Source organism: Oncorhynchus masou, chromosome 24 (genome assembly GCF_036934945.1).
Source record: "Oncorhynchus masou masou isolate Uvic2021 chromosome 24, UVic_Omas_1.1, whole genome shotgun sequence".
Taxonomy (NCBI): Eukaryota; Metazoa; Chordata; class Actinopteri; order Salmoniformes; family Salmonidae; genus Oncorhynchus; species Oncorhynchus masou.
The window spans coordinates 75631551-75658295 of NC_088235.1; the positions used below are offsets into that span (position 1 = coordinate 75631551).

The window sequence follows — 26745 nt, forward strand, 5'->3', positions numbered from 1 at the left end:
TATACACTATATAAAAGCATGCAAACTTACTCCAAAGTAAGGGAGGGGATTTTCAGCTTGTCTCTCCTCGACTTCATCCTTCTACGACTCCTGCCAAGAGGGACCTCCGTTGACTGCTGCTTGCACTTCACTTGTCACGTTGCGACACTGGTGATTTTGCGAACAGTTTCTCTATCATAGTGCGGCGGGACCTAAAAAAGAACTGTCAAGTAGCTGTCGTTTATCAGTGGCTTCGGCACATCGTCGCTAACTGGTACAAACACAACATGTCAATGAAGGCAAACTCGACATAGGCAATCCATTTCTGAAAAGGCGCGCGTCAAGTGTGTAGTCCAAAGCGCACCAGTGAAGAACTGAGGAGCAGCAGCGCGGTTGGAACCGCGGTCACCACCAGGGACGGACTTGGACCAGAAATCGGCCTCAGGCATTTCTATCACACCAGCGCATTTTTCCCCTCGAGGCCTCCGCACCGGTCGATTTTTTATATCAAGGCCACCAATATTAGCCATATAATTACAATTTTGCACAAAAAATAACAACAATTTAGACAGGCCCACTGTGCTAAAAATGGACCAGCCCATCTGGCTTTTGCCAGACTATGGTGCGAGGGTAATGGTGAAGGTGTTGATCAAAGTAATCAATCGGCCCTGGAGAAGGTGCTGGAAGAGAAAAGTTGTGTTGAGAGTGTAAGATTAATTTACCTCCTAAGTTAAAGGGATAGTTCATCCAAATGACAAATGACATGTGGCTTTCCTTGCCCTGGAAGCAGTCTGTTTACGTGGCCACTGTTTTAAATGCTAACTTTTTTTCATTGGTGGCACGAACCAATGCAAGTCAATGATAAGTTACCTATATTAGAGTTTTTAACACTTCATGTCCAAATCATCTATAGTAACTTAATTAAGTTCGCCTACACAATACATTTTTAGATGCTTTAGGGTGATTTGGACATAAAGCACAAAAATACAATAGGTATCACTGACATTCATTGGATTTGTGTCACAAATGCTAAAAAGGTTACCATTAAAAAAACACGTGGTCAACTAAACAAAACCAAAGCATGGATTTCTGTCATACTTTGAAAAAAGGGTTCCAAAAGCATTCTTAGGCTGTCCCACTATAGGAGAATCCTTTTAGGTTCCATATAGAACCCTCTCTGGGACCAAAAAGGGTTATTCGAAGGATTCTCCTATGGGGACAGTCGGAAAACAGTTTTAGGTTCTAGATAGCACCTAAGAGTGTATACTGTTTACAGGGTAAGGAAACCAATGACATTTTGAAATTTGAGTGAACTATCCCTTTAAATCTATTTGAATTGATAAAAATACGGCTAAATCAATGACGGTGTGCAATCTGAAATAACATGCAAATTGATGTGCATAATTATAGCCCGGGATAGCCGTCAGTAGGCAATTTACTGACGCACCGACAACATAATCACAAGCTGTTGCTCAAGATGAGGACTGTTGGTAGCCTATCCCAAAGCTGCTCCAGGAATTCCTCTCAGTCTACTATGCTATCACCAGAGCCAGATCTACTCTGTATATTAGTCTCTATAAGATTTGTGCGTGTGTGTGTGTGTGTGCGCGCGTGTGTGTGTGTGTGTGTGTGCTCCTGTGTGCAGGTCATGTTCGTGTGTGCATGCGTGTGCTGTGCTTGTTTGTGTGTGAGTGTGCATGCGTGCATGCATGTGTTTGCATAAGTGTGTGTCTGGGCATGTGCGTGTGCGTATCTGTACTAATTAGGTTTAATGCTTATATCTTATTCTACAAAAATGTAGACAACATTGGTTACTAAGGCAGCACATGGTTACTGGTGGTTGCTAGGAGCCTGCGCATACTCCAGATTTGACCCTATGCATCTGTGATATTCAAAGCTTGCTTGGAAAGACACATTTTGGAATTCCACCCTTAAACTCCCCCTCCCCTGAACCCCCCCCCTGTATTCCATTAATCAAACCACAGCTCTCTCTCAAAAGCACAATGTATTAAAGCATTGTCACACTAACTAATGGGATATTTAGTGTGAAACATTGACATTAGAAGGAAGAACAAGAGATCCTATGTTCAAAGAGGACATGAGTGAAAATGGAGGACATAAGTGGAGGTTTCCTGTTAATGCCTTTCTCTTGTTTTGAGAAGCTTGCTGCTTGGAACAGCGAAAGAGAACAGGTTCCTCTGTTACCATGGTGACAAGGGCTATACCTCCGCCTCACTCTTTTCTAACTATCTCTTCCCCATCCAGATGGACATTTAGGCAGAACAGAAAACAGAGTGCAACAAGTGAGCCACAGCTAACGTTGCTTTCATATTCAGCAATGAATTCAATTGAACTTTATTGTCAACAGATTTGAATAAAACAGCCATTAAAACAGCAGTTTAAAAAGCACAGGAGCATGATTCCTCTGGATTTTGAGTTTGCTTCATGTTTGGATTAATTCAATTCAGGCCCTGATATTGTATGTTACAATTAGCAAAAAAAGAAAACAGATTTGTGATCCGGTCTTTGATCAGAGTGATTCCAACAAAATGAAGTACTGAGAATTTGTTCACGATTGTGTCATATAATCTGAAAAGGCACCAGTTATTCCATAATGAAAATAATCAAATTGTCACGAGTCCGACCGAGGGTGGTTCCCTTTCCCGGGCGGGTGGCGCTCGGCGGTCGTCGTCACCGGCCTATAAGCTGCCACTGGTGGGCAGGCAAGGTGGGCCATATTCTTCACCCAGTTCCGGTTTACTTTGTCTTATAGACCGGGCTCCCAGAACGTAAAGGCTGACGCACTGTCCCGCCTCTACGACACGGAGGAGGGGTCCACCGAACCTACTCCCATCCTTCCCGCCTCAAAGCTGGTAGCACCAGTGGTATGGGAGGTGGACTCGGACATCGAGCGGGCGTTACGGGCTGAACCCGCGCCTCCTCAGTGTCCAGCGGGGCGAAGGTACGTGCCGCTTGGTGTTCGGACAAACTGATTCGGTGGGCTCACGTCCTACCCTCCTCGGGTCACCCTGGGGTGACAAGGACAGTGGGGAGCCTTCAGGGGAGGTATTGGTGGCCTACGTTGGCTAAGGACGTTAAGGGTTATGTCTCCTCCTGTTCAGTGTGCGCTCAGAGTAAGGCTCCTAGGCACCTTCCTAGAGGGAAGTTACAACCCCTCCCCGTTCCACAGCGGCCATGGTCACATCTGTCCATAGATTTCCTGACCGATCTTCCGCCGTCTCAGGGGAACACCACGGTTCTAGTGATTGTGGACCGGTTCTCTAAGTCCTGCCGTCTCCTCCCGTTGCCCGGTATCCCTACAGCCCTACAGACTGCGGAGGCGTTATTCACCCATGTCTTTCGGCACTACGGGGTGCCGGAGGACATCGTTTCTGATCGGGGCCCCCAATTCACGTCTCGGGTATGGAGAGCTTTCATGGAACGCTTGGGGGTCTCTGTCAGCCTGACCTCCGGTTATCACCCCGAGAGTAATGGGCAGGTGGAGAGAGTGAACCAGGAGGTGGGTAGGTTTCTGCGGTCGTATTGCCAGGATCGGCCAGGGAAGTGGGCACGATACATTCCCTGGGCTGAAATGGCTCAGAACTCACTACGCCACTCCTCTACTAACGTGTCCCCTTTTCAGTGTGTGTTGGGGTACCAGCCGGTCCTGGCACCATGGCATCCGAGCCAGACCGAGGCTCCTGCGGTGGATGAATGGGTACAGCGCTCCAAGGAGACCTGGAGGGCCGTCCAGGAATCTCTACGACAAGCGAGTGGACGGCAGAAGAGGAGTGCTGGCCGCCACCGCAGTGAGGCCCCCGTGTTTGTACCGGGGGACAGGGTCTGGCTCTCGACCCGAAACCTACCTCTCCGCTTGCCCTGCCGGAAGCTGGGTCCGCAGTGTGTAGGGCCCTTTAAAGTCCTGAGGAGAATAAACAAGGTGTGTTATCGATTACAACTCCCTTCCTATTATCGCATTAACCCCTCGTTTCATGTGTCTCTCCTCAGGCCGGTGGTAGCTGGTCCCCTGCAGGACAGTGAGGTGCCGGAGGTCCCTCCCCCCCCTCTGGACATCGAGGGGTCCCCGGCGTACACGATCCGAGCCATTCTGGACTCAAGACGCCGGGTGAGGGGCCTGCAGTACCTCGTGGACTGGGAGGGGTACGGTCCGGAGGAGAGGTGCTGGGTACCGGTGGCGGACATCAAATCAAATCAAATCAAATTTATTTATATAGCCCTTCGTACATCAGCTGATATCTCAAAGTGCTGTACAGAAACCCAGCCTAAAACCCCAAACAGCAAGCAATGCAGGTGTAGAAGCACGGTGGCTAGGAAAAACTCCCTAGAAAAGCCAAAACCTAGGAAGAAACCTAGAGAGGAACCAGGCTATGTGGGGTGGCCAGTCCTCTTCTGGCTGTGCCGGGTAGAGATTATAACAGAACATGGCCAAGATGTTCAAATGTTCATAAATGACCAGCATGGTCGAATAATAATAAGGCAGAACAGTTGAAACTGGAGCAGCAGCACGGCCAGGTGGACTGGGGACAGCAAGGAGTCATCATGTCAAGTAGTCCTGGGGCATGGTCCTAGGGCCGCGGTTCAGTTGAAACTGGAGCAGCAGCACGGCCAGGTGGACTGGGGACAGCAAGGAGTCATCATGTCAGGTAGTCCTGGGGCATGGTCCTAGGGCTCAGGTCCTCCGAGAGAGAGAAGGAGAGAATTAGAGAACGCACACTTAGATTCACACAGGACACCGAATTGGACAGGAGAAGTACTCCAGATATAACAAACTGACCCCAGCCCCCGACACATAAACTACTGCAGCATAAATACTGAAGGCTGAGACAGGAGGGGTCAGGAGACACTGTGGCCCCACCCGAGGACACCCCCGGACAGGGCCAAACAGGAAGGATATAACCCCACCCACTATGCCAAAGCACAGCCCCCACACCACTGGAGGGATATCTTCAACCACCAACTTACCATCCTGAGACAAAGCTGAGTATAGCCCGCAAAGATCTCCGCCACGGCACAACCCAAGGGGGCGCCAACCCAGACAGGATGACCACATCAGTGAATCAACCCACTCAGGTGACGCACCCCCTCAGGGACGGCATGAGAGAGCCCCAGCAAGCCAGTGACTCAGCCCCTGTAATAGGGTTAGAGGCAGAGAATCCCAGTGGAAAGAGGGGAACCGGCCAGGCAGAGACAGCAAGGGTGGTTCGTTGCTCCAGAGCCTTTCCGTTCACCTTCCCACTCCTGGGCCAGACTACACTCAATCATATGACCCACTGAAGAGATGAGTCTTCAGTAAAGACTTAAAGGTTGAGACCGAGTTTGCGTCTCTGACATGGGTAGGCCGTGCTTCTACACCTGCATTGCTTGCTGTTTGGGGTTTTAGGCTGGGTTTCTGTACAGCACTTTGAGATATCAGCTGATGTACGAAGGGCTATATAAATAAATTTGATTTGATTTGATTTAGGCAGACCGTTCCATAAAAATGGAGCTCTATAGGAGAAAGCCCTGCCTCCAGCTGTTTGCTTAGAAATTCTAGGGACAATTAGGAGGCCTGCGTCTTGTGACCGTAGCGTACGTGTAGGTATGTACGGCAGGACCAAATCAGAGATAGGTAGGAGCAAGCCCATGCAATGCTTTGTAGGTTAGCAGTAAAACCTTGAAATCAGCCCTTTGCTTTGACAGGAAGCCAGTGTAGGGAGGCTAGCACTGGAGTAATATGATCAAATTTTTTGGTTCTAGTCAGGATTCTAGCAGCCGTATTTAGCACTAACTGAAGTTTATTTAGTGCTTTATCCGGGTAGCCGGAAAGTAGAGCATTGCAGTAGTCTAACCTAGAAGTGACAAAAGCATGGATTAATTTTTCTGCATCATTTTTGGACAGAAAGTTTCTGATTTTTGCAATGTTACGTAGATGGAAAAAAGCTGTCCTTGAAATGGTCTTGATATGTTCTTCAAAAGAGAGATCAGGGTCCAGAGTAACCCTTCACAGTTTTATTTGAGATGACTGTACAACCATTAAGATTAATTGTCAGATTCAACAGAAGATCTCTTTGTTTCTTGGGACCTAGAACAAGCATCTCTGTTTTATCCGAGTTTAAAAGTAGAAAGTTTGCTGCCATCCACTTCCTTATGTCTGAAACACATGCTTCTAGCGAGGGCAATTTTGGGGCTTCACCATGTTTCATTGAAATGTACAGCTGTGTATCATCCGCATAGCAGTGAAAGTTAACATTATGTTTTCGAATAACATCCCCAAGAGGTAAAATATATAGTGAAAACAACAGCGGTCCTAAAACGGAACCTTGAGGAACACCGAAATTTACAGTTGATTTGTCAGAGGACAAACCATCCACAGAGACAAACTGATATCTTTCCGACAGATAAGATCTAAACCAGGCCAGAACTTGACCGTGTAGACCAATTTGGGTTTCCAATCTCTCCAAAAGAATGTGGTGATCGATGGTATCAAAAGCAGCACTAAGGTCTAGGAGCACGAGGACAGATGCAGAGCCTCGGTCCGATGCCATTAAAATGTCATTTACCACCTTCACAAGTGCCGTCTCAGTGCTATGATGGGGTCTAAAACCAGACTGAAGCATTTCATATACATCTTGGATCCATCCATGTTGAGGGATTTCCATCGCCTCCATCCGGATCGCCCTGCACCTCGTCCTCTGGGGCAACGCGTGTCAGGGGGGTACTGTCACGAGTCCGACCGAGGGTGGTTCCCTTTCCCGGGCGGGTGGCGCTCGGCGGTCGTCGTCACCGGCCTATTAGCTGCCACTGATTGTCTTTCCTCCCCCTCCTTGTATGTTTAGTGGTAGCACCTGTTTATGTTTAATTAGTTTGTCTTTATTAGACAGCCGGCCCGCCTGGTTGTTGTGCGGGATTATTTCAGTGTAACCTTCGGCTCTGTTGTAGAGGTACGTGTTAGTACTTGGTCGTGAATTTTTCGTTGTACATTTTGATACCCTGTGTTTGGGAACGTAACTATTGTGAGCACCCTGTGGTGCATTGGTGCTATTAAAGACGCACAGCATTGAACTCTCTGTCTCCTGCATTTGACTCCACACCCACGACACCCGGAGCATTACACAAATGAGTCAGCAATGATGAACATTAGCCAAAAAGACTGTATAAAATAAATAATACAAATACTCAGCTATATTGTATGCAAAAAATATAATTTTTACTCATAAAATTGAAAAAAAATTGGTTTAACAATTATTTATTTTTTTATCTAAAAAAGAAAGGGGTCTTGGCGCCCCTGTTTTCAATACCTTTCAATATCTCACTTTGCGAGGATAACGGCACTGAACTTTTTTCTAAAATGTTTTTTGAGATTAGAGATCACATTGGGAGGGATCTTAGACCATTCCTCCATACAGTCTTAGAAAAAAAGATGCTATCTAGAACCTGAATGGGTTCTTCGGCTGTCTCCATAGAAGATCCTTTTGAAGAACCCTTTTTGGTTGCAGGTAAAACCCTTTTGGTTACAGGTAGAACTATTTTGGATTCCACAGAGGGTTCTCTGGTGAACCCTAAAGGGTTCTACCTGGAACCAAAAACAATTCTACCTGGAACCAAAAATGGTTCTCCTATGGAGACAGCCGAAGATCCCTTTTGGAACCCCTTTTTCTAAGAGTGTACGGAATCTTTTCAGATCCTTGATATCATTCAACTGCCCTCTTCAATTTATAACCACAGGTTTTCAATGGGAGACTGAGATGAGATGATTTTGTGGTAAATTAATAATTTCTTTCTGGATTTCGATGTCTGCTTGGGGATATTGTCTTGCTGGAATATCCACTTACGGCCAAGTTTCAGCCTCCAGGTAGAGGCAACCAGGTTTTAATTGACCACAAAATCTGAGATGTCTGCCAGGCATGCAGAGATGTGTGCTGCCACCTGGTTGCCAGAAGAGGGAAGGAGAAAAGTAGTTGAGTGTCATCAGCATAGCAATTATAGGAGAGGGGGCCTCCCGAATGGCGCAGTGGTCTAAGACAATGCATTGCAGTGCTAGCTGTGTCACTAGATAACCTGTCGCAAATCCAGGCTCTGTCGCAGCCGGCCGCGATGGGAGACCAATGGGGCAGCACACAATTGGCCCAGAGTCATCAGGGTTAGGGGAGGGTTTGGCCAGCAGGGATTTTCTTGTCCCATGTTCTTGTCCCATCGCGAACTAGCAACTCCTGTGGCACGCTGACATGGTCGCCAGGTGTACGGTGTTTCCTTCAACACATTGGTGCGGCTGGCTTCCGGATTAAGCAGGCATTGTGTCAAGAAGTAGTGTGGCTTGGCTGGGTTGTGTTTCGGAGAATGCAGAGCTCTAGACCTTCACCTCTCCTGAGTCATTCTGGAGTTGCAGCGATGGATACCACAAAATTGGGGACAAAAAGGGGTAAAATAATTTTTAAAAAGCAACGATAGGAGAGAACATGTGAGGATATGACAGAGCCGAGTGATTTAGTATATAGATAAAAGAGGAGAGTGCCTAGAACCGAGCCCTGGGGAACACCAGTAGTGACAGCACGTGGTGCAGACACAGATCCTCTCCACTTCACCTGGGAGAAGCTGCCTGCCAGTTAGGATGCAATCCAAGAGTGCGCAGAACCTGAGACATCCAGTGCTGAGAGGATGGAGAGGAGGATCTGATGGTTCACAGTTTCAAAGGCAGAAGATAGATCTAGGAGGATGAGAACACTGGAGAGCTTTGGCAGAGCGGAGAGCCAGCCGTGAAAGTGGTGAGACTAGCGGTGAGTGAAGTGAGGAATGGGAGATGGTCTGGAGGAGGGAGGAGGGGATGCTCATGGTGGGGATGGACAGCCCATCTCAGTATGGAGTGCAGTTCACAATGCATCTCATCATGGTAACTTTTTTCTTGTGACAGGTAGGCCTACATGCAGCACAGCCTATACTAAAGTCATATAAGGACCGTCTGTCTAATTTATACATCTCCATCTGGCTTTTGGAGGTCACCATATTGTTTTATTGTAATGATGTATTTTATTTTACTGCAGCTGTAAAATTTTGAAACAGGCTATCACTCGAATATCGTTGTTTTAAATCAGAGCACGTGCGAGCAGTCTCTCTCTCTCCATAAATTTCAATTCAAATTGCACGTTCACATTCTCTGGAGTGATGAATCTCACTTTACCATCTGGCAGTCCGACGGACGAATCTGGGTTTGGCAAATGCCAGGAGAACGCTACCTGCCTCAATGCATAGTGCCAACTGTAAAGTTTGGTGGAGGAGTATAATGGTATGGGGCTGTTTTTCATGGTTCAGGCTAGGCCCCTTAGTTCCAGTGAAGGGAAATATAACACTACAGCATACAATGACATTCTAGAAGATTCTGTGCTTTGTCGTGGAAAATTACATAATTAGTCATGCTATCCCGTGTTTTACTGCTTAAAGAATAGTCTCTTGTTATATGCTTGTTTTTTTCTAACCTGATACGAACTTGACTTTGTGGGACAGAAAGACACATGTTTGCTGAATGCAGTTAGATGGTTGAGCCCTTGGGCTAGCAACCTCGTGCTAAGTTAAATCTGCACAGACAACTAATTGCCTTTTACACACTATCTGCTGACTAACACTCATACAACAAATGTATTTTTCTATAAAAGTAGAGATCCGACTATGTTTGTTAAGCTTTCAACTCTTAAGCATTCTTGGTGATGGTTGATTGCTCCATTTTTGCAAATCTTGTCAAATTGTTGTTTGAAAGAATCTCCAGTCTCTCTCTTCCTATGGAATTGCTTCCAACTTTTTTGCAACAGTTTGAGGAAGGCCCTTTCCCATTTCAGCGTGATAATGCCCCCTTGCGCAAAGCGAGGTGCATACAGAAATGGTTTGACAAGATCAGTGTGGAAGAACATGACTGGCCTGCACAGAGCCCTGACCTCAACCCCATCGAACACCCTTTGGATGATTTGGAAAGCCGGGCCTAATCGCCCAACATCGGTGCCCGACCTCACTAATGCTCATGGCTGAATGGAAGCAAGTCCCCACAGAAAGCCTTCCTGAAAGAGTGGAGACTGTTATAGCAGCACAGGGGGGACCAACTCCATATTAATGCATATGACGTTGGAATGAGATGTTCGACAAGCATGTAGTGCATTTCTTATTATACTTGTGAGGACTATTTGGGGACCAATAATTGATTCCCAATTATAGTCCTTTTTTCCCTAACCCCTAACCCTAACCCTAAACCTGACTTAGAGTAACTGGGTTATGAACTCTACTGTAGATGTTATTAGCTTCTACTTAGAAGTTCTACCATGCAGACCTGATGGCCATGGACTTCATGGGAGTGAAAGGAATTCTATAATATCTGTCACATCTGCTCCTGCTACGCTCTCTGGTGTTCATCTGGTGTCCTCTTGACCTGCAGTTACTCCCCCTGTACACTCTCTCTCTCTCCCTCTCTCTCTCTGTGTGATTGTGTGGTTGGGGACAGGTGTGCTGGAGTCAGAGCAGATCCCTACCAGCTGCAACTCGTTCCATAATCAAGACCTGTACAAATAGTCAGTCCTGCCACTTCCACTCTGCCAGATCGTAATCTCTGCTTAGTCAGTTCATGATTCTAGCCATTTATGATTATTCAAGATCCTGTTACGCTGATGTGCCTGTGTCCCTGCCTGACACAGTTTAGCCTCTCATTGCAGTTACCTCTCTGTCTCCTGTTCCACATCTCACCACCCAACTACCTTGCTCTGGATTTTACTCACAACCACTATCTTGGATTCCCCTCAGGACCTGTTTACCCTGTTCTACTCAGCTAACTCCAACCTCAGTCTCCACATCTGTTTGGTTAATTTATCCCTGTTTCCTCATCTGAGGCTCCTGGATTCCCCTGTGTCACTCCGCTTAACAAATATCTGTACACTATTGGAACACCTGTAATTACAAAAGTACAATGATTCATGTTTTGCTTTAGCTTGAGATTAAGAATCAGTGGTAGACACTTTAAGTGCATGAAGAGCTCAATTGTACAAAAGCCATACAAATGCCTGTTTGAAACTTTCAGTTTCTGTTGATACTATGTTCCAGTCTTCTGATAGCAAAAGGAGGAAGAAGGATTGGGAAACTAACTGCAAATAACAAACTGAACTCCACCTAGCAGAAACATCTTTGTGTTAGCAGCTATTAATTATGAGCTTATATGGTATTCATGTTAAGGGGCATCACCCTGGGCAGGGTGAACCTTAGTAGCATAGAGTTACACAGGAACAAAACAAGCGAGTTTTAATAAGAGTTAAAGTTGAATCAACTCTGGAAATGTAACACTTGGTGAAGAGTGAATTTTACACTGTGTGGAGTGGGACCATGTTATCTGAGGCAGTGTTACATGTGTGTCATTCCACGAAATGAGTGCCTTTTGTGTCTCTTATTTTAAGTAGAAATTGTGCACCAATATTGAGTTTTAAAAGACATATTCAATAAAGTGCCCTTTAATATAAACCACATGGGAAATTAAATAAATCCCTCTGTGACTTCCAGGAAGATTTTAACCCACTTAACCCCAACATTTCTCCAAGTTGTCACCATCATTGTAAAGTTATTTTGTTCCTTTGTCAAAGCCATTTCTGAAGATTATTATTGTTCAAGATAGCATGCCCAGGTCGCCGCAGGTCTGTGGAGATCTTTACAATTGCTGCAATAACTTGAGCAGAATCTCGAACGGCATTGATCTCTTGCACCATGTACTTTCAGTGTAATCTCAATTGCAATCCAGGACATTTGGTGATGCTATTAGATGAAGCAGAGGTATAACACATTCATCTCGTGAATAAATAAAAAAAATATCTGACATTGTATTCCAATTTCAACTTTGCTGTGCTTTTAAATGGTTGAAAGCGCAGTGATAGACATTTGTGTCACGCCCTGGTCTTAGTATTTTGTGTTTTATTTATTATTTTGGTTAGGCCAGGGTGTGACATGGGTTTATTATGTGGTGTGTTTTGTCTTGTTTTTTTTGTAGGTATTGGGATTGTGATATAGTAGGGTTATCTAGAATAGTCTATGGCTGTCTGGAGTGGTTCTCGATCAGAGGCAGGTGTTTATCGTTGTCTCTGATTGGGAACCATATTTAGGCAGCCATATTCTTTGAGTGTTTTGTGGGTGATTGTTCCTGTCTCTGTTCGCACCAGATAGGCTGTTTAGGTTTTCGCGGTACGGTTCTTGTTTTGTGTTTATTTGTTTATTAAACATGTATCAATTACCATGCTGCATTTTGGTCCTCTCCTTCATCGGAAGAAAACCGTAACAATTTGGGTGAGATCTAAACCAAAGATCAGTAATTTAAATAAATTCATTAGGCCCAAAACTATAGATTTCATATGACTGGGAACTGATATTTGCATCTGTTGGTCACAGATACCTTAAAAAAAGGTAAAGGCCTGGATCTGAATATCAGACAGTTTCTGGTGTGACCACTTGCCTCATGCAGCGCGACACATCTCCTTCACATAGAGTTGACCAGGCTGCTGATTGTGGCTGTGCAAAGTTGCTGGATATTGGCAGAAAATGGAACATGCTGTCGTACACGTTGATCCAGAGTATCCCAAACATGCTCAATGGGTGACATGTCTGGTGAGTATGCAGGCCATGGAAGGACTGGGACATTTTCAGCTTCCAGGAATTGTGTACAGATCCTTGCGCCATGGGGCAGTGCATTATGATGCTGAATCATGAGGTGATGGCGGTGGATAAATGGCAAGACAATGGGCCTCAGGGTCTCATCACGGTATCTCTGTGCATTCAAATTGCCATCGATAAAAAGCAATTGTGTTTGTTGTCCATAGCTTATGCCTGCCCATACCATAAACCCACCTCCACCATGGGACCCTTCACAACGTTGGTATCAGCAAACTGCTCACTCACACGATGCCATACGTGAGGCTGGTTGAATGTACTGCCAAATGCTCTAAAACAATGAGGGAGGTGGCTTGAGGTAGTGAAATTAATTCCCATTATTCTCTGGCAACAGCTCTGGTGGACATTCCTACAGTCAACATGCCAATTGCATGCTCCCGCAAAAACTTGAGGGATAAAACTGCACATTTTAGAGTGGCCTTTTGTCCCAGCAGAAGGTGCACCTGTGTAATGATCCTGCTGTTTAATCAGCTTCTTGATATGCCACACCTGTCAGGTGGATGGATTATCTTGGCCAAAGAGAAATGCTCATTAACAGGAATGTTAACAAATTTGTTTCAAAAAAATTTGAGCGAAAGAAGCTTTTTGTGCGTATGGAACATTTCTGGGATCTTTTATTTCAGCTCATGAAACATGGGACCAACACTTTACATTTTTATTTTTGTTCAGTGGACATTGTTGAATTTCCAATGTGTTATCTCTATACTTTCAACAAACTTTTGACTGTCTCTTTGAGTGGTTGAATATACTGTAGGTTGTAATGTCATTGATCAACGTCTCAACCAAACATTACCCAGTTATCCACGTTGAAATGACGTGGTGTGCGCAGTGGAATTTGCACATAGAAATCTAACGGAATGCACCTTTAATGTGGAATAGGTACAAAGAGAGGTATAAAGTGACTAAGCAATGTTAAAGAAATATAGTCATTTCATAGAAAATGGAAATCCAATTTGAGGATGTAAGAGATGAGAAATTGCTCAGAATTGCCCACGCCTTCAGCTGATTGCCTGAAAAGTCCTACCAAAGTGTCTTCATTCAGATTGGTCGAGCAAACCGTTGCAAAGCCAGTTTTCTAAACCTCAGTGATGAGTGATGCTTTTAATATGAAAGAGTCCATCAAAGCCTAAGCTGCATGGCAGGGGTTAGCTTGAGAGTGATGTGAAAATAGATTATGCTTCTGAGCGTAGGAAAGGTAAAGTAGGTCATTTTGTGTCACTGCAGAAGGTTGCAGTGGCCAACATCCTCTCTGAAACATTAAGTCAAGGTTTCTTTTTTAACCTGCCAACAGTCAGCACGCTTCCCTCCCCAACATTGTGGTTTGTGGTGTAGAGACAACATGTTCTGCCCTTTTATCTGAGAAAGAACAAGAGCATGCAGACATTTTTCGCCCCCAACAGTTTCATTTACAAGAAGCGTAACTGAAACAGGTTTGAGGAGCTGTCGACGGCTGCATGGAACTGTGTTAACAGTCTAGCAAACCCAAGTCTCTTTGGTCAAACGCAGGCTGATCAACCCTGGATTGTCACCTGTTTGGAGACTTTACACACTAACTCCGTCAAGGGGTTGTCGAGGTGATGGAGGCAAAGGAACACTGGTTCTTGCAAGGATTTCTGCTTCTTGCTATGGTAATAGCTCAAGGTATGAATCTTTCTCTCTACTCAGTCTCAGGGACTTTCAAGTGGCTCTTGGCCCAGCGTCAATTCTGTTCAGCTTATCTCCGTAGTGATACAATTATCATACTACCAAAACCATAAGACAAATAAGAAGCATTTACTCTGATTGAAGTTTGACATGAGGCTGAAGATTATGGTTAGCTTATCAGGGCAGCATGGTTTTCACAAACAAGAGTTTGTTACAGGGCTGCTACTGTAAATGAACTGTGCAGAAATACAGATGAAAGATATGCATATTATTTATTGCACACTGATAGTTACAATTAGTAGTATTTCAAACAAACTTTTGTAATACCCATTTGTAATTTAGGGATAATTTTGCAAAGTAACATCTAATATAATCATTTATAGAATATATTCTATTCATAATATCTATTAAATTAACTTGACCCTCTCTGGTGAAAGCAAAGAAGTTGTATGGTGGGGTCTGAAATGATTATACTCCAATGACACAATACATTATTTACCATTAATTTCTATTGGGCACAAAATAATCTGAAACACAACCGAAACAAACTGTACATGCAGCCAACCAGTTTGTAGAGTCACAAGCTTGATTTAGTCATTGCGTGCTAGGAATATGGGACCAAATACTAAACTTTTGACTACTTTATTATAAAAATCTATTAGGGGTGTCAATTGTTTTGTTTTTTAACAATAATTACTTGTTAAACAAAATGTTTCTCTGAACAATTGTATTAGTATGAAATAATACAATTTACCAAATGTTTTGCAAACAAAAATATACCTCAGTATTTTAATAATTTATTTTACACAGACATTATTGCTCATCTTTAACAAAGGTGTCAATAACTTCAGAGCCCATGTATACATACTAATGAACGACAGCAACTCACTGAATTAAATTATTATTTTTTTTAATTTAAGCACTTTAAATTTCCTTTATAAAGGGGCAACTATTAAATGTCCTTCTAGTCCTCTGTGCTACAAGAAAACTGAAAGTGCCACCATCTATACATGTGAATGGGAGACATCTGAATCTATGAAGAATGCAACTTATGAGCTTTTTTACAGGTAAGTTAACTAGCTATGCATGCTTGGGAACTTTCCACAAGTTACACAGACAGAAGTTGTATTATGACACCGGGAAACCGGCAGGTGCTAGGTGTGTAGTGGCTAAACAATGCATGAAGAACTCATTTAAGAGCTACCTGTATATACATTGTAACAATTTTATTATAGTAGACAAAAAGAAAAGTGTTGTGATATGTGAGCGTGTGCACGTTACGGTCACCGGCAGATAAAGCAAGAGTTTGACAGTAGGAAGACAGTTCATTCTCAAGCACAAGGCAATACCATCAACCTTAGTAGATCCCCCCCAGGTAATAAAACATTGATCATACAAATACCTGTTTAATGTGCAAACCAAATGTTGCGCTCATCCTTAATGTTTTCAGCCGCTCCAATTCCGCTGCAAGTAGAACATCGCTGGGCAGTAGTAGGAAGAGCTATATCTGTGTGCAAGACAATACAGTGCTCAACAAAGTGTTGGTGGATATATGGGTGGTCGCTTACATGGGCAACTGGAGCTGCCGGTCACTCAATACCACTGTTACACTTTCTGAAAGAGGTAAATCATTTTTTTTATTTTTGAACTGTTATTCGGTGTAAAATGCAGGCTAAGAATCCACTAAGTACTTTACACAACTGACCACGGTACGATTTGAATCCCAAGATTCCTATTGTAATCTTTGTTTTTTTTGTGTGTAACGTGATTTGCTTTCTCCCTACAGTTAAATATGAAGCTCCCCAACGTATGTCTATGGCAAGATCCTCGAGTAATCTTACCCTCAGCTGGGATAACAAGAAAGGTAGTTAAGGTGCTCAGGGCCTTGCACAGTCCTTTGGGAGGGCAGGTGCTCAACAGTTTTCTTCCAAGATTCAAGAGGTTATGAGAGATTGGCTCGTTTTATGTGTTACAAGTAACGAGATTTACGTTGAATTTTTGAATTTTTTAAACACAACCAATCTGAAAAAGCAATTTCTCATATGTGCACGTGCCTGAAGATGCTGTCATAGAGGTCAAGTTCAGAAGACTAGAGGAAACCTCAGGGACATGGGTGAGACCTCTTCTTTTCCTTGCAACAATGATCTCATTCATTCTTTTCTGATGAGTTTAGTATTTTTGCCTCAATTAATTTGACCTTGTCTCTGTTGGTCTAGAAGACATTTAAGAAAGAAGTCAAACAAGGTGAGCTCCTTTCAGTTTCATTTTAAGATCTTTTGAATTATAAGCAGCCAAGTTATTGTAATGTTTATTTCATTATTTTACTGCAGTGTGGGTCTCAATAAAAATGGAGTATTTGAAAAGTGCAAAGCTATCACTACTAGAGTGAGACTTGCAGTAAACCTGTGTTTGTCTGTACAGCCATGGTCACGCTGGAGAATCTCCAGAACAAATCTGTGTACCAACTACAGGTCAGACAAATGTCCAAGCATGTCAAACATCCCCTGTGGAGCGACTGGACTCCAATCCTGGACGTTCCCACTGGTGAGCAATGGATATTTAAATAGTCTGTGCCTACAGTGAAACTCACCAGGGATGATGGCAATTCTATTCAAAATCAGTCAATTCTGTTCACATGACGATTGGAAACAGTGGCAAGTTTTTAAATTCATTAATTGAATTTCAATCTTCTGTAATGTCAGAATTTTTTTGACTCTATGTCCTGAGATGAAGACATGTTCCTGGCTTTGCCCTTATAGAATTGCTGAGGATGTACCATTTCTGGTTATAACTGTAATTTTGCTGCAGAAATCCCAAATCCCCCAGAAGTTAACTGGACAGTAGAGGATTTTAACAATGGTACTCGACTACTCAAGCTGACTTGGGGTGTAAGTTAAAGTGCTACAAAACATTGAAAATTAAGTAACATTCTAGACTCTGCGGGTTACAATTAGGCTCAAAATGTGTTAAAGAGTTGCATCACTTACATCTTATTTGTGTACCCCTGTGTCTTCTAGACACCACCTTATCCAGTCTCTATGCAGGTGAATTACAACCTCTCTCTCCATATTTGGCCATGCCTACTAAAGCGAACGAACTTCACCATTGTCACTACCACTGAGTTCAGTGTTTATGTGACTTACTCTGCTGTCAGTGGCGACATTATTGCCTTTAATAAAGTGGGAAAGTCATCCCGGACACATATCCTTGTCCCAGCAAAACATATTTCATTTCCTTGCAAGTGTAAGTATATATGTGTGTGTGTTTTTTGTGTGTCTGCGCTTATGCTTCATTTACCCCTACACAATGATGTTAATTCCTGAAATCAAAATGTTGTTATTTAATTTCCAATTAGCTTGGCCTAATGACAGACTCATCCCACTCAAGTATGCGCATGGCTTTATGAAATCCTGCCTGGAGTGGTACAAGTCAACAGACGGAGAAACGCGACCAGAAAAAGTGAAAAGATCAAAACTAAATGGAACCGTGAAGAAAAAACTAAAACATGTTAGAGAAAGTAAAAAACATTTTTTTGGGGGGGAGAGAGAGAATAGGAAATGTCTATTTGTTTTACTGTGCTTTACCAAGTGTGATATATCAAGATATACAGGTGGTATGTCTGGCAAACTGAGATAAAACTCGTCTGGTTTTGTTCCAGAGATGGACGACTATGTACGTTACTATTACCTTGTTCACAAACAAACTGATGGAAAGCCACAATCAACAGAGACGTGTCTCATGTATAAAAGGGAGGGTGGTAAGCTAAGCTCATATAAAAAAATCTGACTGTCACAGCAATGCTTTTATGCAGTTCTTTCCTACATAATGTATACATCATCTAACACGGATGTCTTGTTTTCAGCACCCAGTAAGGCACCTGATCATTTCACTGCTCCTATTCTTAATGTTACAACCAATTCTGCAATGCTGCATTGGAAACCTATTCCTGTGCCAGACCAGCGAGGTTTCCTTACACACTATGAAATCTGCTACACAATGAGAAGCCAAAACAATGAGTCACAAATTGAATCTGGTAAAGTCCTCCTCCAAACTTAATGAGTCGATGCCCTGTGATAAACGTGTAATTTATGTAATTGTGTAATTAATGTAATATAGATGAATATCACATTTGTCTCTTATCAGAGTGTCTCAAGAGCTTTGCATCAAAAACAGAGTATCTTGTTCAAAACCTGACACCTGGGTCCATCTACAACATCCATCTCGCTGGAGCAACAGCTGCAGGTTTAGGACCAACGACAACTATCGAAATCATGACAAAGCCTCTACCCCAGTCCGTTATTGGTAGGAATTAGGAATGTATTTTTATGGCACAGACTAGACCAGAGAACCAGCAGAAATGTTAAACAATTTTGAAATTATGAGAGTCCACATTCATGGTATGATTGACTTGTGATTTTCAATTTAGTGATATGTGGATGTTGCCTGCATTGCTTCCCCCTACAGACTCAAGATGCTTATCGAACTCAACATAAAATTAAATTATCTCCTTTATCTTTTCCAATAAGGTTGGATCATAGCTGGCATAATTGCAATATTAATAACAGTATGCTTGTTCATCATCAAGAGGTAAGCTGAAAATATATACTTTTTAATAACATCCGATCTTCAGGATCAGCAAGAAAGTCTAGTCTTTCAGGGATGAATATTGTTCATTTTTCAATGATTTCACACATCATTCTAAACAGCATCTATAACTTTTGTTCTAATTCTAAGACATAAAAAAAATATCTTCCCACCAATACCACGTCCTGTGGTCGTAGAGTCGGTGAATTATCGAGCGAGGAATCAGGTAAAATCCTTTTAACAATTGACATATTTAGGATTGTGTTCAGACTTTACTGTGCAGAACTCTGCATTTTCCCTAAATGTCCTGCTTTGTAAGTCAGAATGCACACAGCACATGATTAAATTGAAAGTAGACATCATGTGACATGCTTTGATCTTTTACACTAAAATCACAAATTATAAAAGTACCATAGTCATGATTGAGCCCTGTCAGGCTGCCATCATAAAAGGTAGGGTTAGTTATTGTGTCTACAGAGGTGCTCAGGTCTATATGAATACACTGGTGGGAGGAAAGTGCCTGCTGAGCAAGGAAAGCACAAACATGGTGAGAAGAATCTTCCCTTGGCCACAAACAATAATGCACGCCAAACTTATTAAATAGCTGGTTTATCAACTCAACTTTTTACAAAACATGTTACAAAAATATCTGGTGCACGACTTTGTGTGTGCATAACTTGAACATTTGTCCAAGGCATGTGTTGATGCTGACATCATTGAGACATTGGCATGATTTGATCCTGAATGGGTATCCCTTTGTCTCAACAGAGTATGCATGAGAAGGAGGAGGTGCATGAGCTGCAGCTATATGACAACTGCAGCCAAGACCCCAACCCCGAGGAAGCCACTGTCCTGGAGGTGTCTGAGACATACGAGTGTGAAGACACGGACGAGAAGTGCCTGGGAGACTCCAGCACCCCAGTCAGTGACCCGCTGAGCCCTGATTACAAGGCCCAGGTGCTACGTCTAGAAACCCCTGATTCAAGCCAAGGAGAGATTGACTGTTTGGTCACCATGTTGATGTACAGGAACGGTCTGGTCTTTGATATGAAAGCATACTCCACCGAGGATGTCGGGATCCAACTTTAGACATCACTGCTGTAGCACTCGCTCGAAGCCTGTAATTATAATATATGACCCCCTTATTATGGTGTATTGTCACTTTCTATTGGTCCTGACTAAATAACAGCCATCTTGAGTCAGTTGAGAAAATTGACATATTATAAGCCTTATAATACATTATAAAGGCTTATACTTGTTTCTAACAAGTTAAAAAGCGTATCTGCATCCTTTAAGTAAAGTGTTAGGCAACACTGCCAGAGAGTTTGCATTGATGTATTTCTTTAACATTTGATTAAACTTATTTTCTTGACAATAAGCAAAAACAGGCAAAAACCAGACAACTTAATTTACATACATTTCCACAAACATTAGTGGCATCACACTTGCTCAGACCCACATGTTCCCACACAAACAACGAGGTGTAATGGGTTGGTACTCAAAAAGATGTCGCATAAAGCTTACAGTACTTCATTATTCAATGTTTTTCATTATTTTCACTGCATCAGACGTTACGGCTTTAGTGCCTTCTAATGCTCTGCCCCATGTGACTTCAAATTGTGTTATGTTGTTTGTCTGTAGACAGAATTTTTCTCATATTTAAATAATAAAGCATTTGATGCTTCCATTCTCTTAAAGATGGAGTATCATTTGACTGGGGAATATGACCCCCCACATTCTAAAATTGCATTTTTGCAAACATTTCTTGACAGCGCAATGTGAGTTTTTATTAGAGTCAGTATAGCAATGTAACGTTATTGATTATGTTCATATAATCTCAGACATAAATTACTGCAGTTTAAGACCATCCATAGATCGTACTATATGCCAGTGAAACTGAATAACATGCACTCAGAAATGTATTTCCTCTGCTGGAGGTGTAAAATACAGAAGGGGGGCCTCCCGGGTGGCGCAGTGGCCTTGGGCACTGCATCGCAGCGTTAGCTGTGCCACCAGAGACCCTGGGTTTCGTGCCCAGGCTCCGTCGCAGCCAGCCACGACCGGGAGGTCCGTGGGGCAACGCACAATTGGCCTAGTGTCGTCCGGGTTAGGGAGGGTTTGGCCAGTAGGGATATCCTTGTCTCATCGGGCACCAGTGACTCCTGTGGCAGGCCGGGCACAGTGTATGCTAACCAAGGTGCACGGTGTCTCCTCAAACACATTGGTGCGGCTGGCTTCCGGGTTGGTTGTGCGGCTGAGTTAAGAAGCAGTGCGGCTTGGTTGGGTTGTGTTTCGTGTTTCGGAGGACGCATGGCTTTCTCCCGAGCCTGCACGGGAGTTGTAGCAATGAGACAAGATAGTAATTACTAACAATTGTATACCACAAAATTGGGGAGAAAGGGGGATAACCAATTTAAAAAAATAAAAAAAACACATTCTCCCTGTTTTTGTTTGCTTGGATCCCGGACCTGACCGTAGATTGCTTTGCATGTTTCTATTTTTAGTTTGGTCAGGGTGTGATGTGGGTGGGTATTCTATGTTGTACGGTCTAGGTTTTCTTTTTCTATGTGTTTGGCCTGGTATGGTTCTCAATCAGAGGCAGCTAGCATTTATAGCGCCTAAGAAACGCATTGCCATTAATTGGAAGGTTGGTTATCCTCCCAGAATGTCACAATGGATGGCAGAAATGTCAAGTTATGCATCACTAGATTTGAATTACAAGATTAAGGGTATACTGTGCAACTTTCATAAGGTCTGGGTGGCTTATATAGAGTAGCCTACTGTATGACAAAATGGATCTGTATTGAAAATATTAGATTTTTTTAGTCGAGCAGTCGCAAATATATATATTTTTTCATGGCACACGAGACACCTGTGTGATTTGCCCCTGTCTCAGGGACTAATCCATTGAGGAGGCCGTGGGATGCCACGGTCTAAGAATATGAAGAGTTTGGCTCATGCACAAGGCACGTCTCACTCCCTGTCACGCCCTGACTGTAGATCGATTTGTATGTTTCTATTTTTAGTTTGGTCAGGGTGTGATATGGGTTGGTATTCTATGTTGTATGGTCTAGGTTTTCTTTTTCGGCCCGGTATGGTTCTCAATCAGAGGCAGCTGTCTATCATTGTCTCTGATTGAGAGCCATACTTAGGTAGCCTGTTTTCCCATTTTGAGTTGTGGGTGATTATTTTCTGGTTAGTGTTTGTTGCACCTGTCAGAACTGTTAGTTTATCGTTTTGTTGTTTTTGTTCATGTATTCATTCTGGATTAAAAGTATTATGGATACATACCACGCTGCACTTTGGTCCTCCTCTCCTTCCACCAACGAAAATCGTTACAGAATCACCCACCAAGAAAGGACCAAGCAGCGTGGTAACGAGAGGCAGCGAGATCTGGACTATGAGACAACTTGGGAGGAGGTAGAAACGTGGTCGATCGACCCAGGGAGAGTGCCGGAGCCCGCCTGGGATTCTCTGGAACAGTGCGAGGAGGGAGAAGGGAGTTGGCAACAAGAACGTGGCAGCGCAACAGGCACGAGAGGCACACGGGGAGATTTGCAAAGTCAGGTAGGAGACCTGAGCCAACTCCCCGTGCTTACCGTGGTGAGAGAGCGACCCGGGCAGGCACCGTGTTATGCGGTGAAGTGCTCGGTGTCCCCAGTACTCATGCATGGCCCGGTGCGCTACATCTCAGCCCCCCGCAAGTGCCATGCGAGAGTGGGCATCCAGCCAGGGCGTGTTGTGCCGGCCCAGCGTGTTTGGTCTCCGGTACGCCGTTTCGGCCCAGGGTATCCTGAGCCGGCTCTGCGTGCTGTGTCTCCAAGGCGCTGGGAGGGTGCAGTGCTTCCTATGCCTGCACTCTGCCCGTGCCGGGTGAATATGCACCAGAGCTCCAGTGCTCCCCCACAGCCTGGTCCATCCGGTGCCTCCTCCACGCACCAGGCCTCCTGTAGGTCTCCCCAGCCTGGTGGGTCCTGTGGCAGCCCCACACACCAGGCTGTCTCTCCGTCTCCTCCTTCCAGGTTCTCCCGTCTGTCAGGAGCTGCCAGAGCCCCCCGTCTGTCAGGAGCTGCCGGAGCCGCCCGTCAGTCAGTAGCTGCCAGAGCCGCCCGTCTGTCAGAAGCTGCCAGAGCCGCACATCTGTCAGGAGCTGCCAGAGCCGCCCGTCAGTCAGGAGCTGCCAGAGCCGCCCGTCAGTCAGGAGCTGCCAGAGCCACCCGTCACTCCGGTGCTGCCAAAGTCGCCCGTCTATTCGGGGCCCACTGTAAGGGTCCGCAGTCCGAGGTCGGCAGCAAGGGTCGCCGTTCCAAAGATGCCACTTAAGTGGGCCAAGACTATGGTGGAGTGGGGTCCACTTCCCGCGCCAGAGCCGCCACTGCGGACAGATGCCCACCCAGACCCTCCCCCATGGGTTTAGGTTTTGCGGCCGGAGTCCCTTTGGGGGGGGGGGTACTGTCACGCCCTGACCATAGATTGCTTTGTATGTTTCTATTTTTAGTTTGGTCAGGGTGTGATGTGGGTGGGTATTCTATGTTGTATGATCTAGGTTTTCTTTTTCTATGTGTTTGGCCTGGTATGGTTCTCAATCAGAGGCAGCTGTCTATTGTTGTCTCTGATTGAGAGACATTTAGGTAGCCTGTTTTCCCATTTTGAATTGTGGGTGATTATTTTTTGGTTAGTGTTTGTTGCACCTGTCAGAACTGTTCGGTTATAATTTTGTTGTTTTTGTTTGTCTATTCATTCTGGATTAAAAGTATTATGGATACATACCACGCTGCACTTTGGTCCTCCTCTTTCACCCCACGAAAATCGTTACACTCCCGTCATTTTGGGGTTATTCATTGTTTCATAATAACTTAATTGTGTGCATTTTTTGCTGTGTCTATTAATTCCCCATTACATACATCACCAGTAGTAGCCTACATTTACCGTTAATTCCCAGGATTTCTCATCTGCAATGTTTGTTTGGTTATGGTAATTTCTGTTAATGCATTCAATATATTATTATTAGTCATTTACCTTTCACATTGTTGGAGTGGACATGTGTTTTACAGAACTCAACCTATGCTACACTCGTCTTTTGTTTTTAAAATCAAAATCAGTTCCTCAAAGTATTTGAACAATATTAGCCGTTCTCTCCCTTACGATAACCACTCAGCATGAAAGGGAAAAATGTAATGCTCTAATCCAGTGGAAATGTCATAAAACACCTGATTACTTCTTATCCCTTACACAAATAGCCTACCGCTGGCACACAGATTGATAGAAATGGTAAGATAAATTGGCACTCCAAATGAAAAAGGTTGCCGACCACTGGTGTAGCCTATTACCGGCAACTTCAGGAGCATAAGGAGGGTCGAGAACAGTTTTTTTTTCTTCTGGTTAGTATATCTTCATCTCTGGCTCCCTCTTGAATCATTTGTGTGTCTTCATTATTGAATCAAACAGCGAGCTTAAAGCATCAGATGAGTTCAGGACATATAGCCTTGTTGATTTTATTAAAACACATAAGGTGTGTCTATACACAACCAATCGATTGGTCGAAAGAAAAGACTACTCTTGGTGGACCAAGATGTTTTTGGTCGGAGACAGCCCAAGTAGAAAGGCAGGAAATTAGTTTAGATGCCAGAAATAATTATGAGGGAGGACCCTCTGCCAGGTTATGTCCCCCACCTCACTTCTAAAACATAAGTTGCGTCCCTAACTTCTTCAATATAATTGCCAAAAATAATATTGTCTAGCCCAGTGGGTATCTCACCGCACACCCATATGCCGTGTCTTGAAATATGCACATAGACTGGTTAAAATACATTTACATTGTAAAACTTCTGTCAGCCAGATTTCTAACTCTGCCCATAATTTCTGGACTTTATAGCACTCCCAGAAAGCATGAATTATTGAGTTATTGTTAGTTTTACACTGAAGACATGACTCTGCCGTTGTGCTGTAGAATTTGTGAATCTTGTCTCTCACATAAATTATATACACTACCATTCAAAAGTTTGGGGTCACTTACAAATTTCCTTCTCTTCCATGAAAACATTCATACCTTTTTTCGAATTCAGGCTGTATCCCAACCAGCCGTGATTGGGAGTCCCATAGGGTGGCGCACAATTGGCCCAGCGTTGTCCGGGTTTGGCTGGTGTAGGCCATCATTGTAAATATGAATTTTTTCTTAACTGACTTGCCTAGTTAAATAAAGGTTAAATACAAATATTACAATTTAAAAAAAACCTGTATGGACCTCGCTTTGTGCATGGGGGCATTGTCATGCTGAAACAGGAAAAGGCCTTCCCCAAAGTTGGAAGCACAGAATCGTCTAGAATGTCATTGTATGCTGAAGCATTAAGATTTCCCCTCACTGGAACTGAGGGGCCTGGCCCAAACCATAAAAAACAGCCCCAGACCAATATTCCTCCTCCACCAAACTTTACAGTTGGCACTATGAATTCAGACAGGTAGCGTTCTCCTGGCATCAGCCAAACCCCGATAAATCTGTCGGACTGCCAGACAGTGATGCGTGCTTCATCACTCCTGTATACTTCTGGCCCTTCCTTGGACACTGTGCTAACTAACCTCCAAACGAGCTTCAATGCCATACAACACTCCTTCTGTGACCTCCAACTGCTCTTAAACGCTAGTAAAACCAAATGCAAGATTGTCAACCGTTCTCTGCCCGCACCTGCCCGCCCGACTAGCATCACCAACCTGGATGGTTCCAACCTAGAATATGTGGACAACTATAAATACCTAGATGTCTGGCTAGACTGTAAACTCTCCTTCCAGACTCATATTAAACATCTCCAATCCAAAATCAAATCTAGAATCGGCTTTCTATTTAGCAACAAAGCCTCCTTCACTCACGCCGCCAAACTTACCCTAGTAAAACTGACTATCCTACCGATCCTCGACTTCGGCGGTGTCATCTACAAAATAGCTTCCAACACTCTAATCAGCAAACTGGATGCAGTCTATCACAGTGCCATCTGTTTTGTTACCAAATCACCTTATGCCACCCACCACTGCGACCTGTATGCTCTAGTCGGCTGGCCCTCGCTACATATTCGTCGCCTGACCCACTGGCTTCAGGTCATCTATAAGTCTATGCTAGGTAAAGCTCCGCCTTATCTCAGTTCACTAGTCACGATGGCAGCACCCACCCATAGCACACATTCCAGCAGATATATCTCACTTATCATCCCCAAAGCCAACACCTCATTTGGCCGCCTTTCCTTCCAGTTCTCTGCTGCCAGTGACTGGAACGAATTGCAAAAAACGCTGAAGTTGGAGACTTTTATTTCCCTCACCAACTTTAAACATCAACTATCTGTGCAGCTAACCGATCGCTGCAGCTGTACATAGTCCATCGGTAAATAGCCCACCCAATTAACCTACCTCATCCCCATACTGTTTTTATTTTATTTACTTTTCTGCTCTTTTGCACACCAGTATCTCTACTTGCACATCATCATCTGCTCATTTATCACTCCAGAGTTAATCTGCTAAATTGTAATTATTCGCTCCTATGGCCTATTTATTGCCTACCTCCTCATGCCTTTTGCACACACTGTATATAGACTTTCTTTTTTTCTACTGTGTCATTGACTTGTTCATTGTATTATTGGCTTGTTAATTGTTTACTCCATGTGTAACTCTGTGTTGTTGTCTGTGTCACACTGCTTTGTGTAACGGATGTGAAACGCTAGCTTAGTTAGCGGTGGTGCGCGCTAAATAGTGTTTCAATCGGTGACGTCACTTGCTCTGAGACCTTGAAGTAGTAGTTCCCCTTGCTCTGCAAGGGCCGCGGCTTTTGTGGGGAGATGGTTAACGATGCTTCGTGGGTGACTGTTGTTGATGTGT

The 26745-nt window shown here is 43.9% G+C and overlaps 1 protein-coding gene across 4 annotated transcripts; it reads left to right on the top strand.

The window, feature by feature from the left end:
* Positions 1 to 14024: 14024 nt before the first annotated feature.
* LOC135512652 (interleukin-6 receptor subunit beta-like) lies at positions 14025 to 20421 on the top strand. 4 transcript variants are annotated; one of them, XR_010451443.1, is made up of 17 exons: positions 14025 to 14298; positions 15245 to 15368; positions 15752 to 15924; positions 16088 to 16165; positions 16362 to 16414; positions 16518 to 16545; positions 16723 to 16845; positions 17110 to 17189; positions 17319 to 17544; positions 17657 to 17818; positions 17960 to 18058; positions 18164 to 18334; positions 18445 to 18603; positions 18828 to 18888; positions 19036 to 19111; positions 19654 to 20035; positions 20193 to 20210. XR_010451443.1 is itself a non-coding variant. In XM_064934892.1 (16 exons), exons 1-16 carry the CDS (start codon positions 14235 to 14237, stop codon positions 19972 to 19974), a joined length of 1998 nt encoding a protein of 665 aa, XP_064790964.1. In that variant the 5' UTR covers positions 14025 to 14234; the 3' UTR covers positions 19975 to 20421. The 4 variants fall into 4 exon arrangements, 3 of the variants coding, with proteins under 3 accessions (XP_064790964.1, XP_064790965.1, XP_064790966.1); XM_064934892.1 differs by having other exon boundaries at positions 19654 to 20421; XM_064934893.1 differs by having other exon boundaries at positions 16521 to 16545; positions 19654 to 20421.
* The last annotated feature ends 6324 nt before the right edge of the window (positions 20422 to 26745 follow it).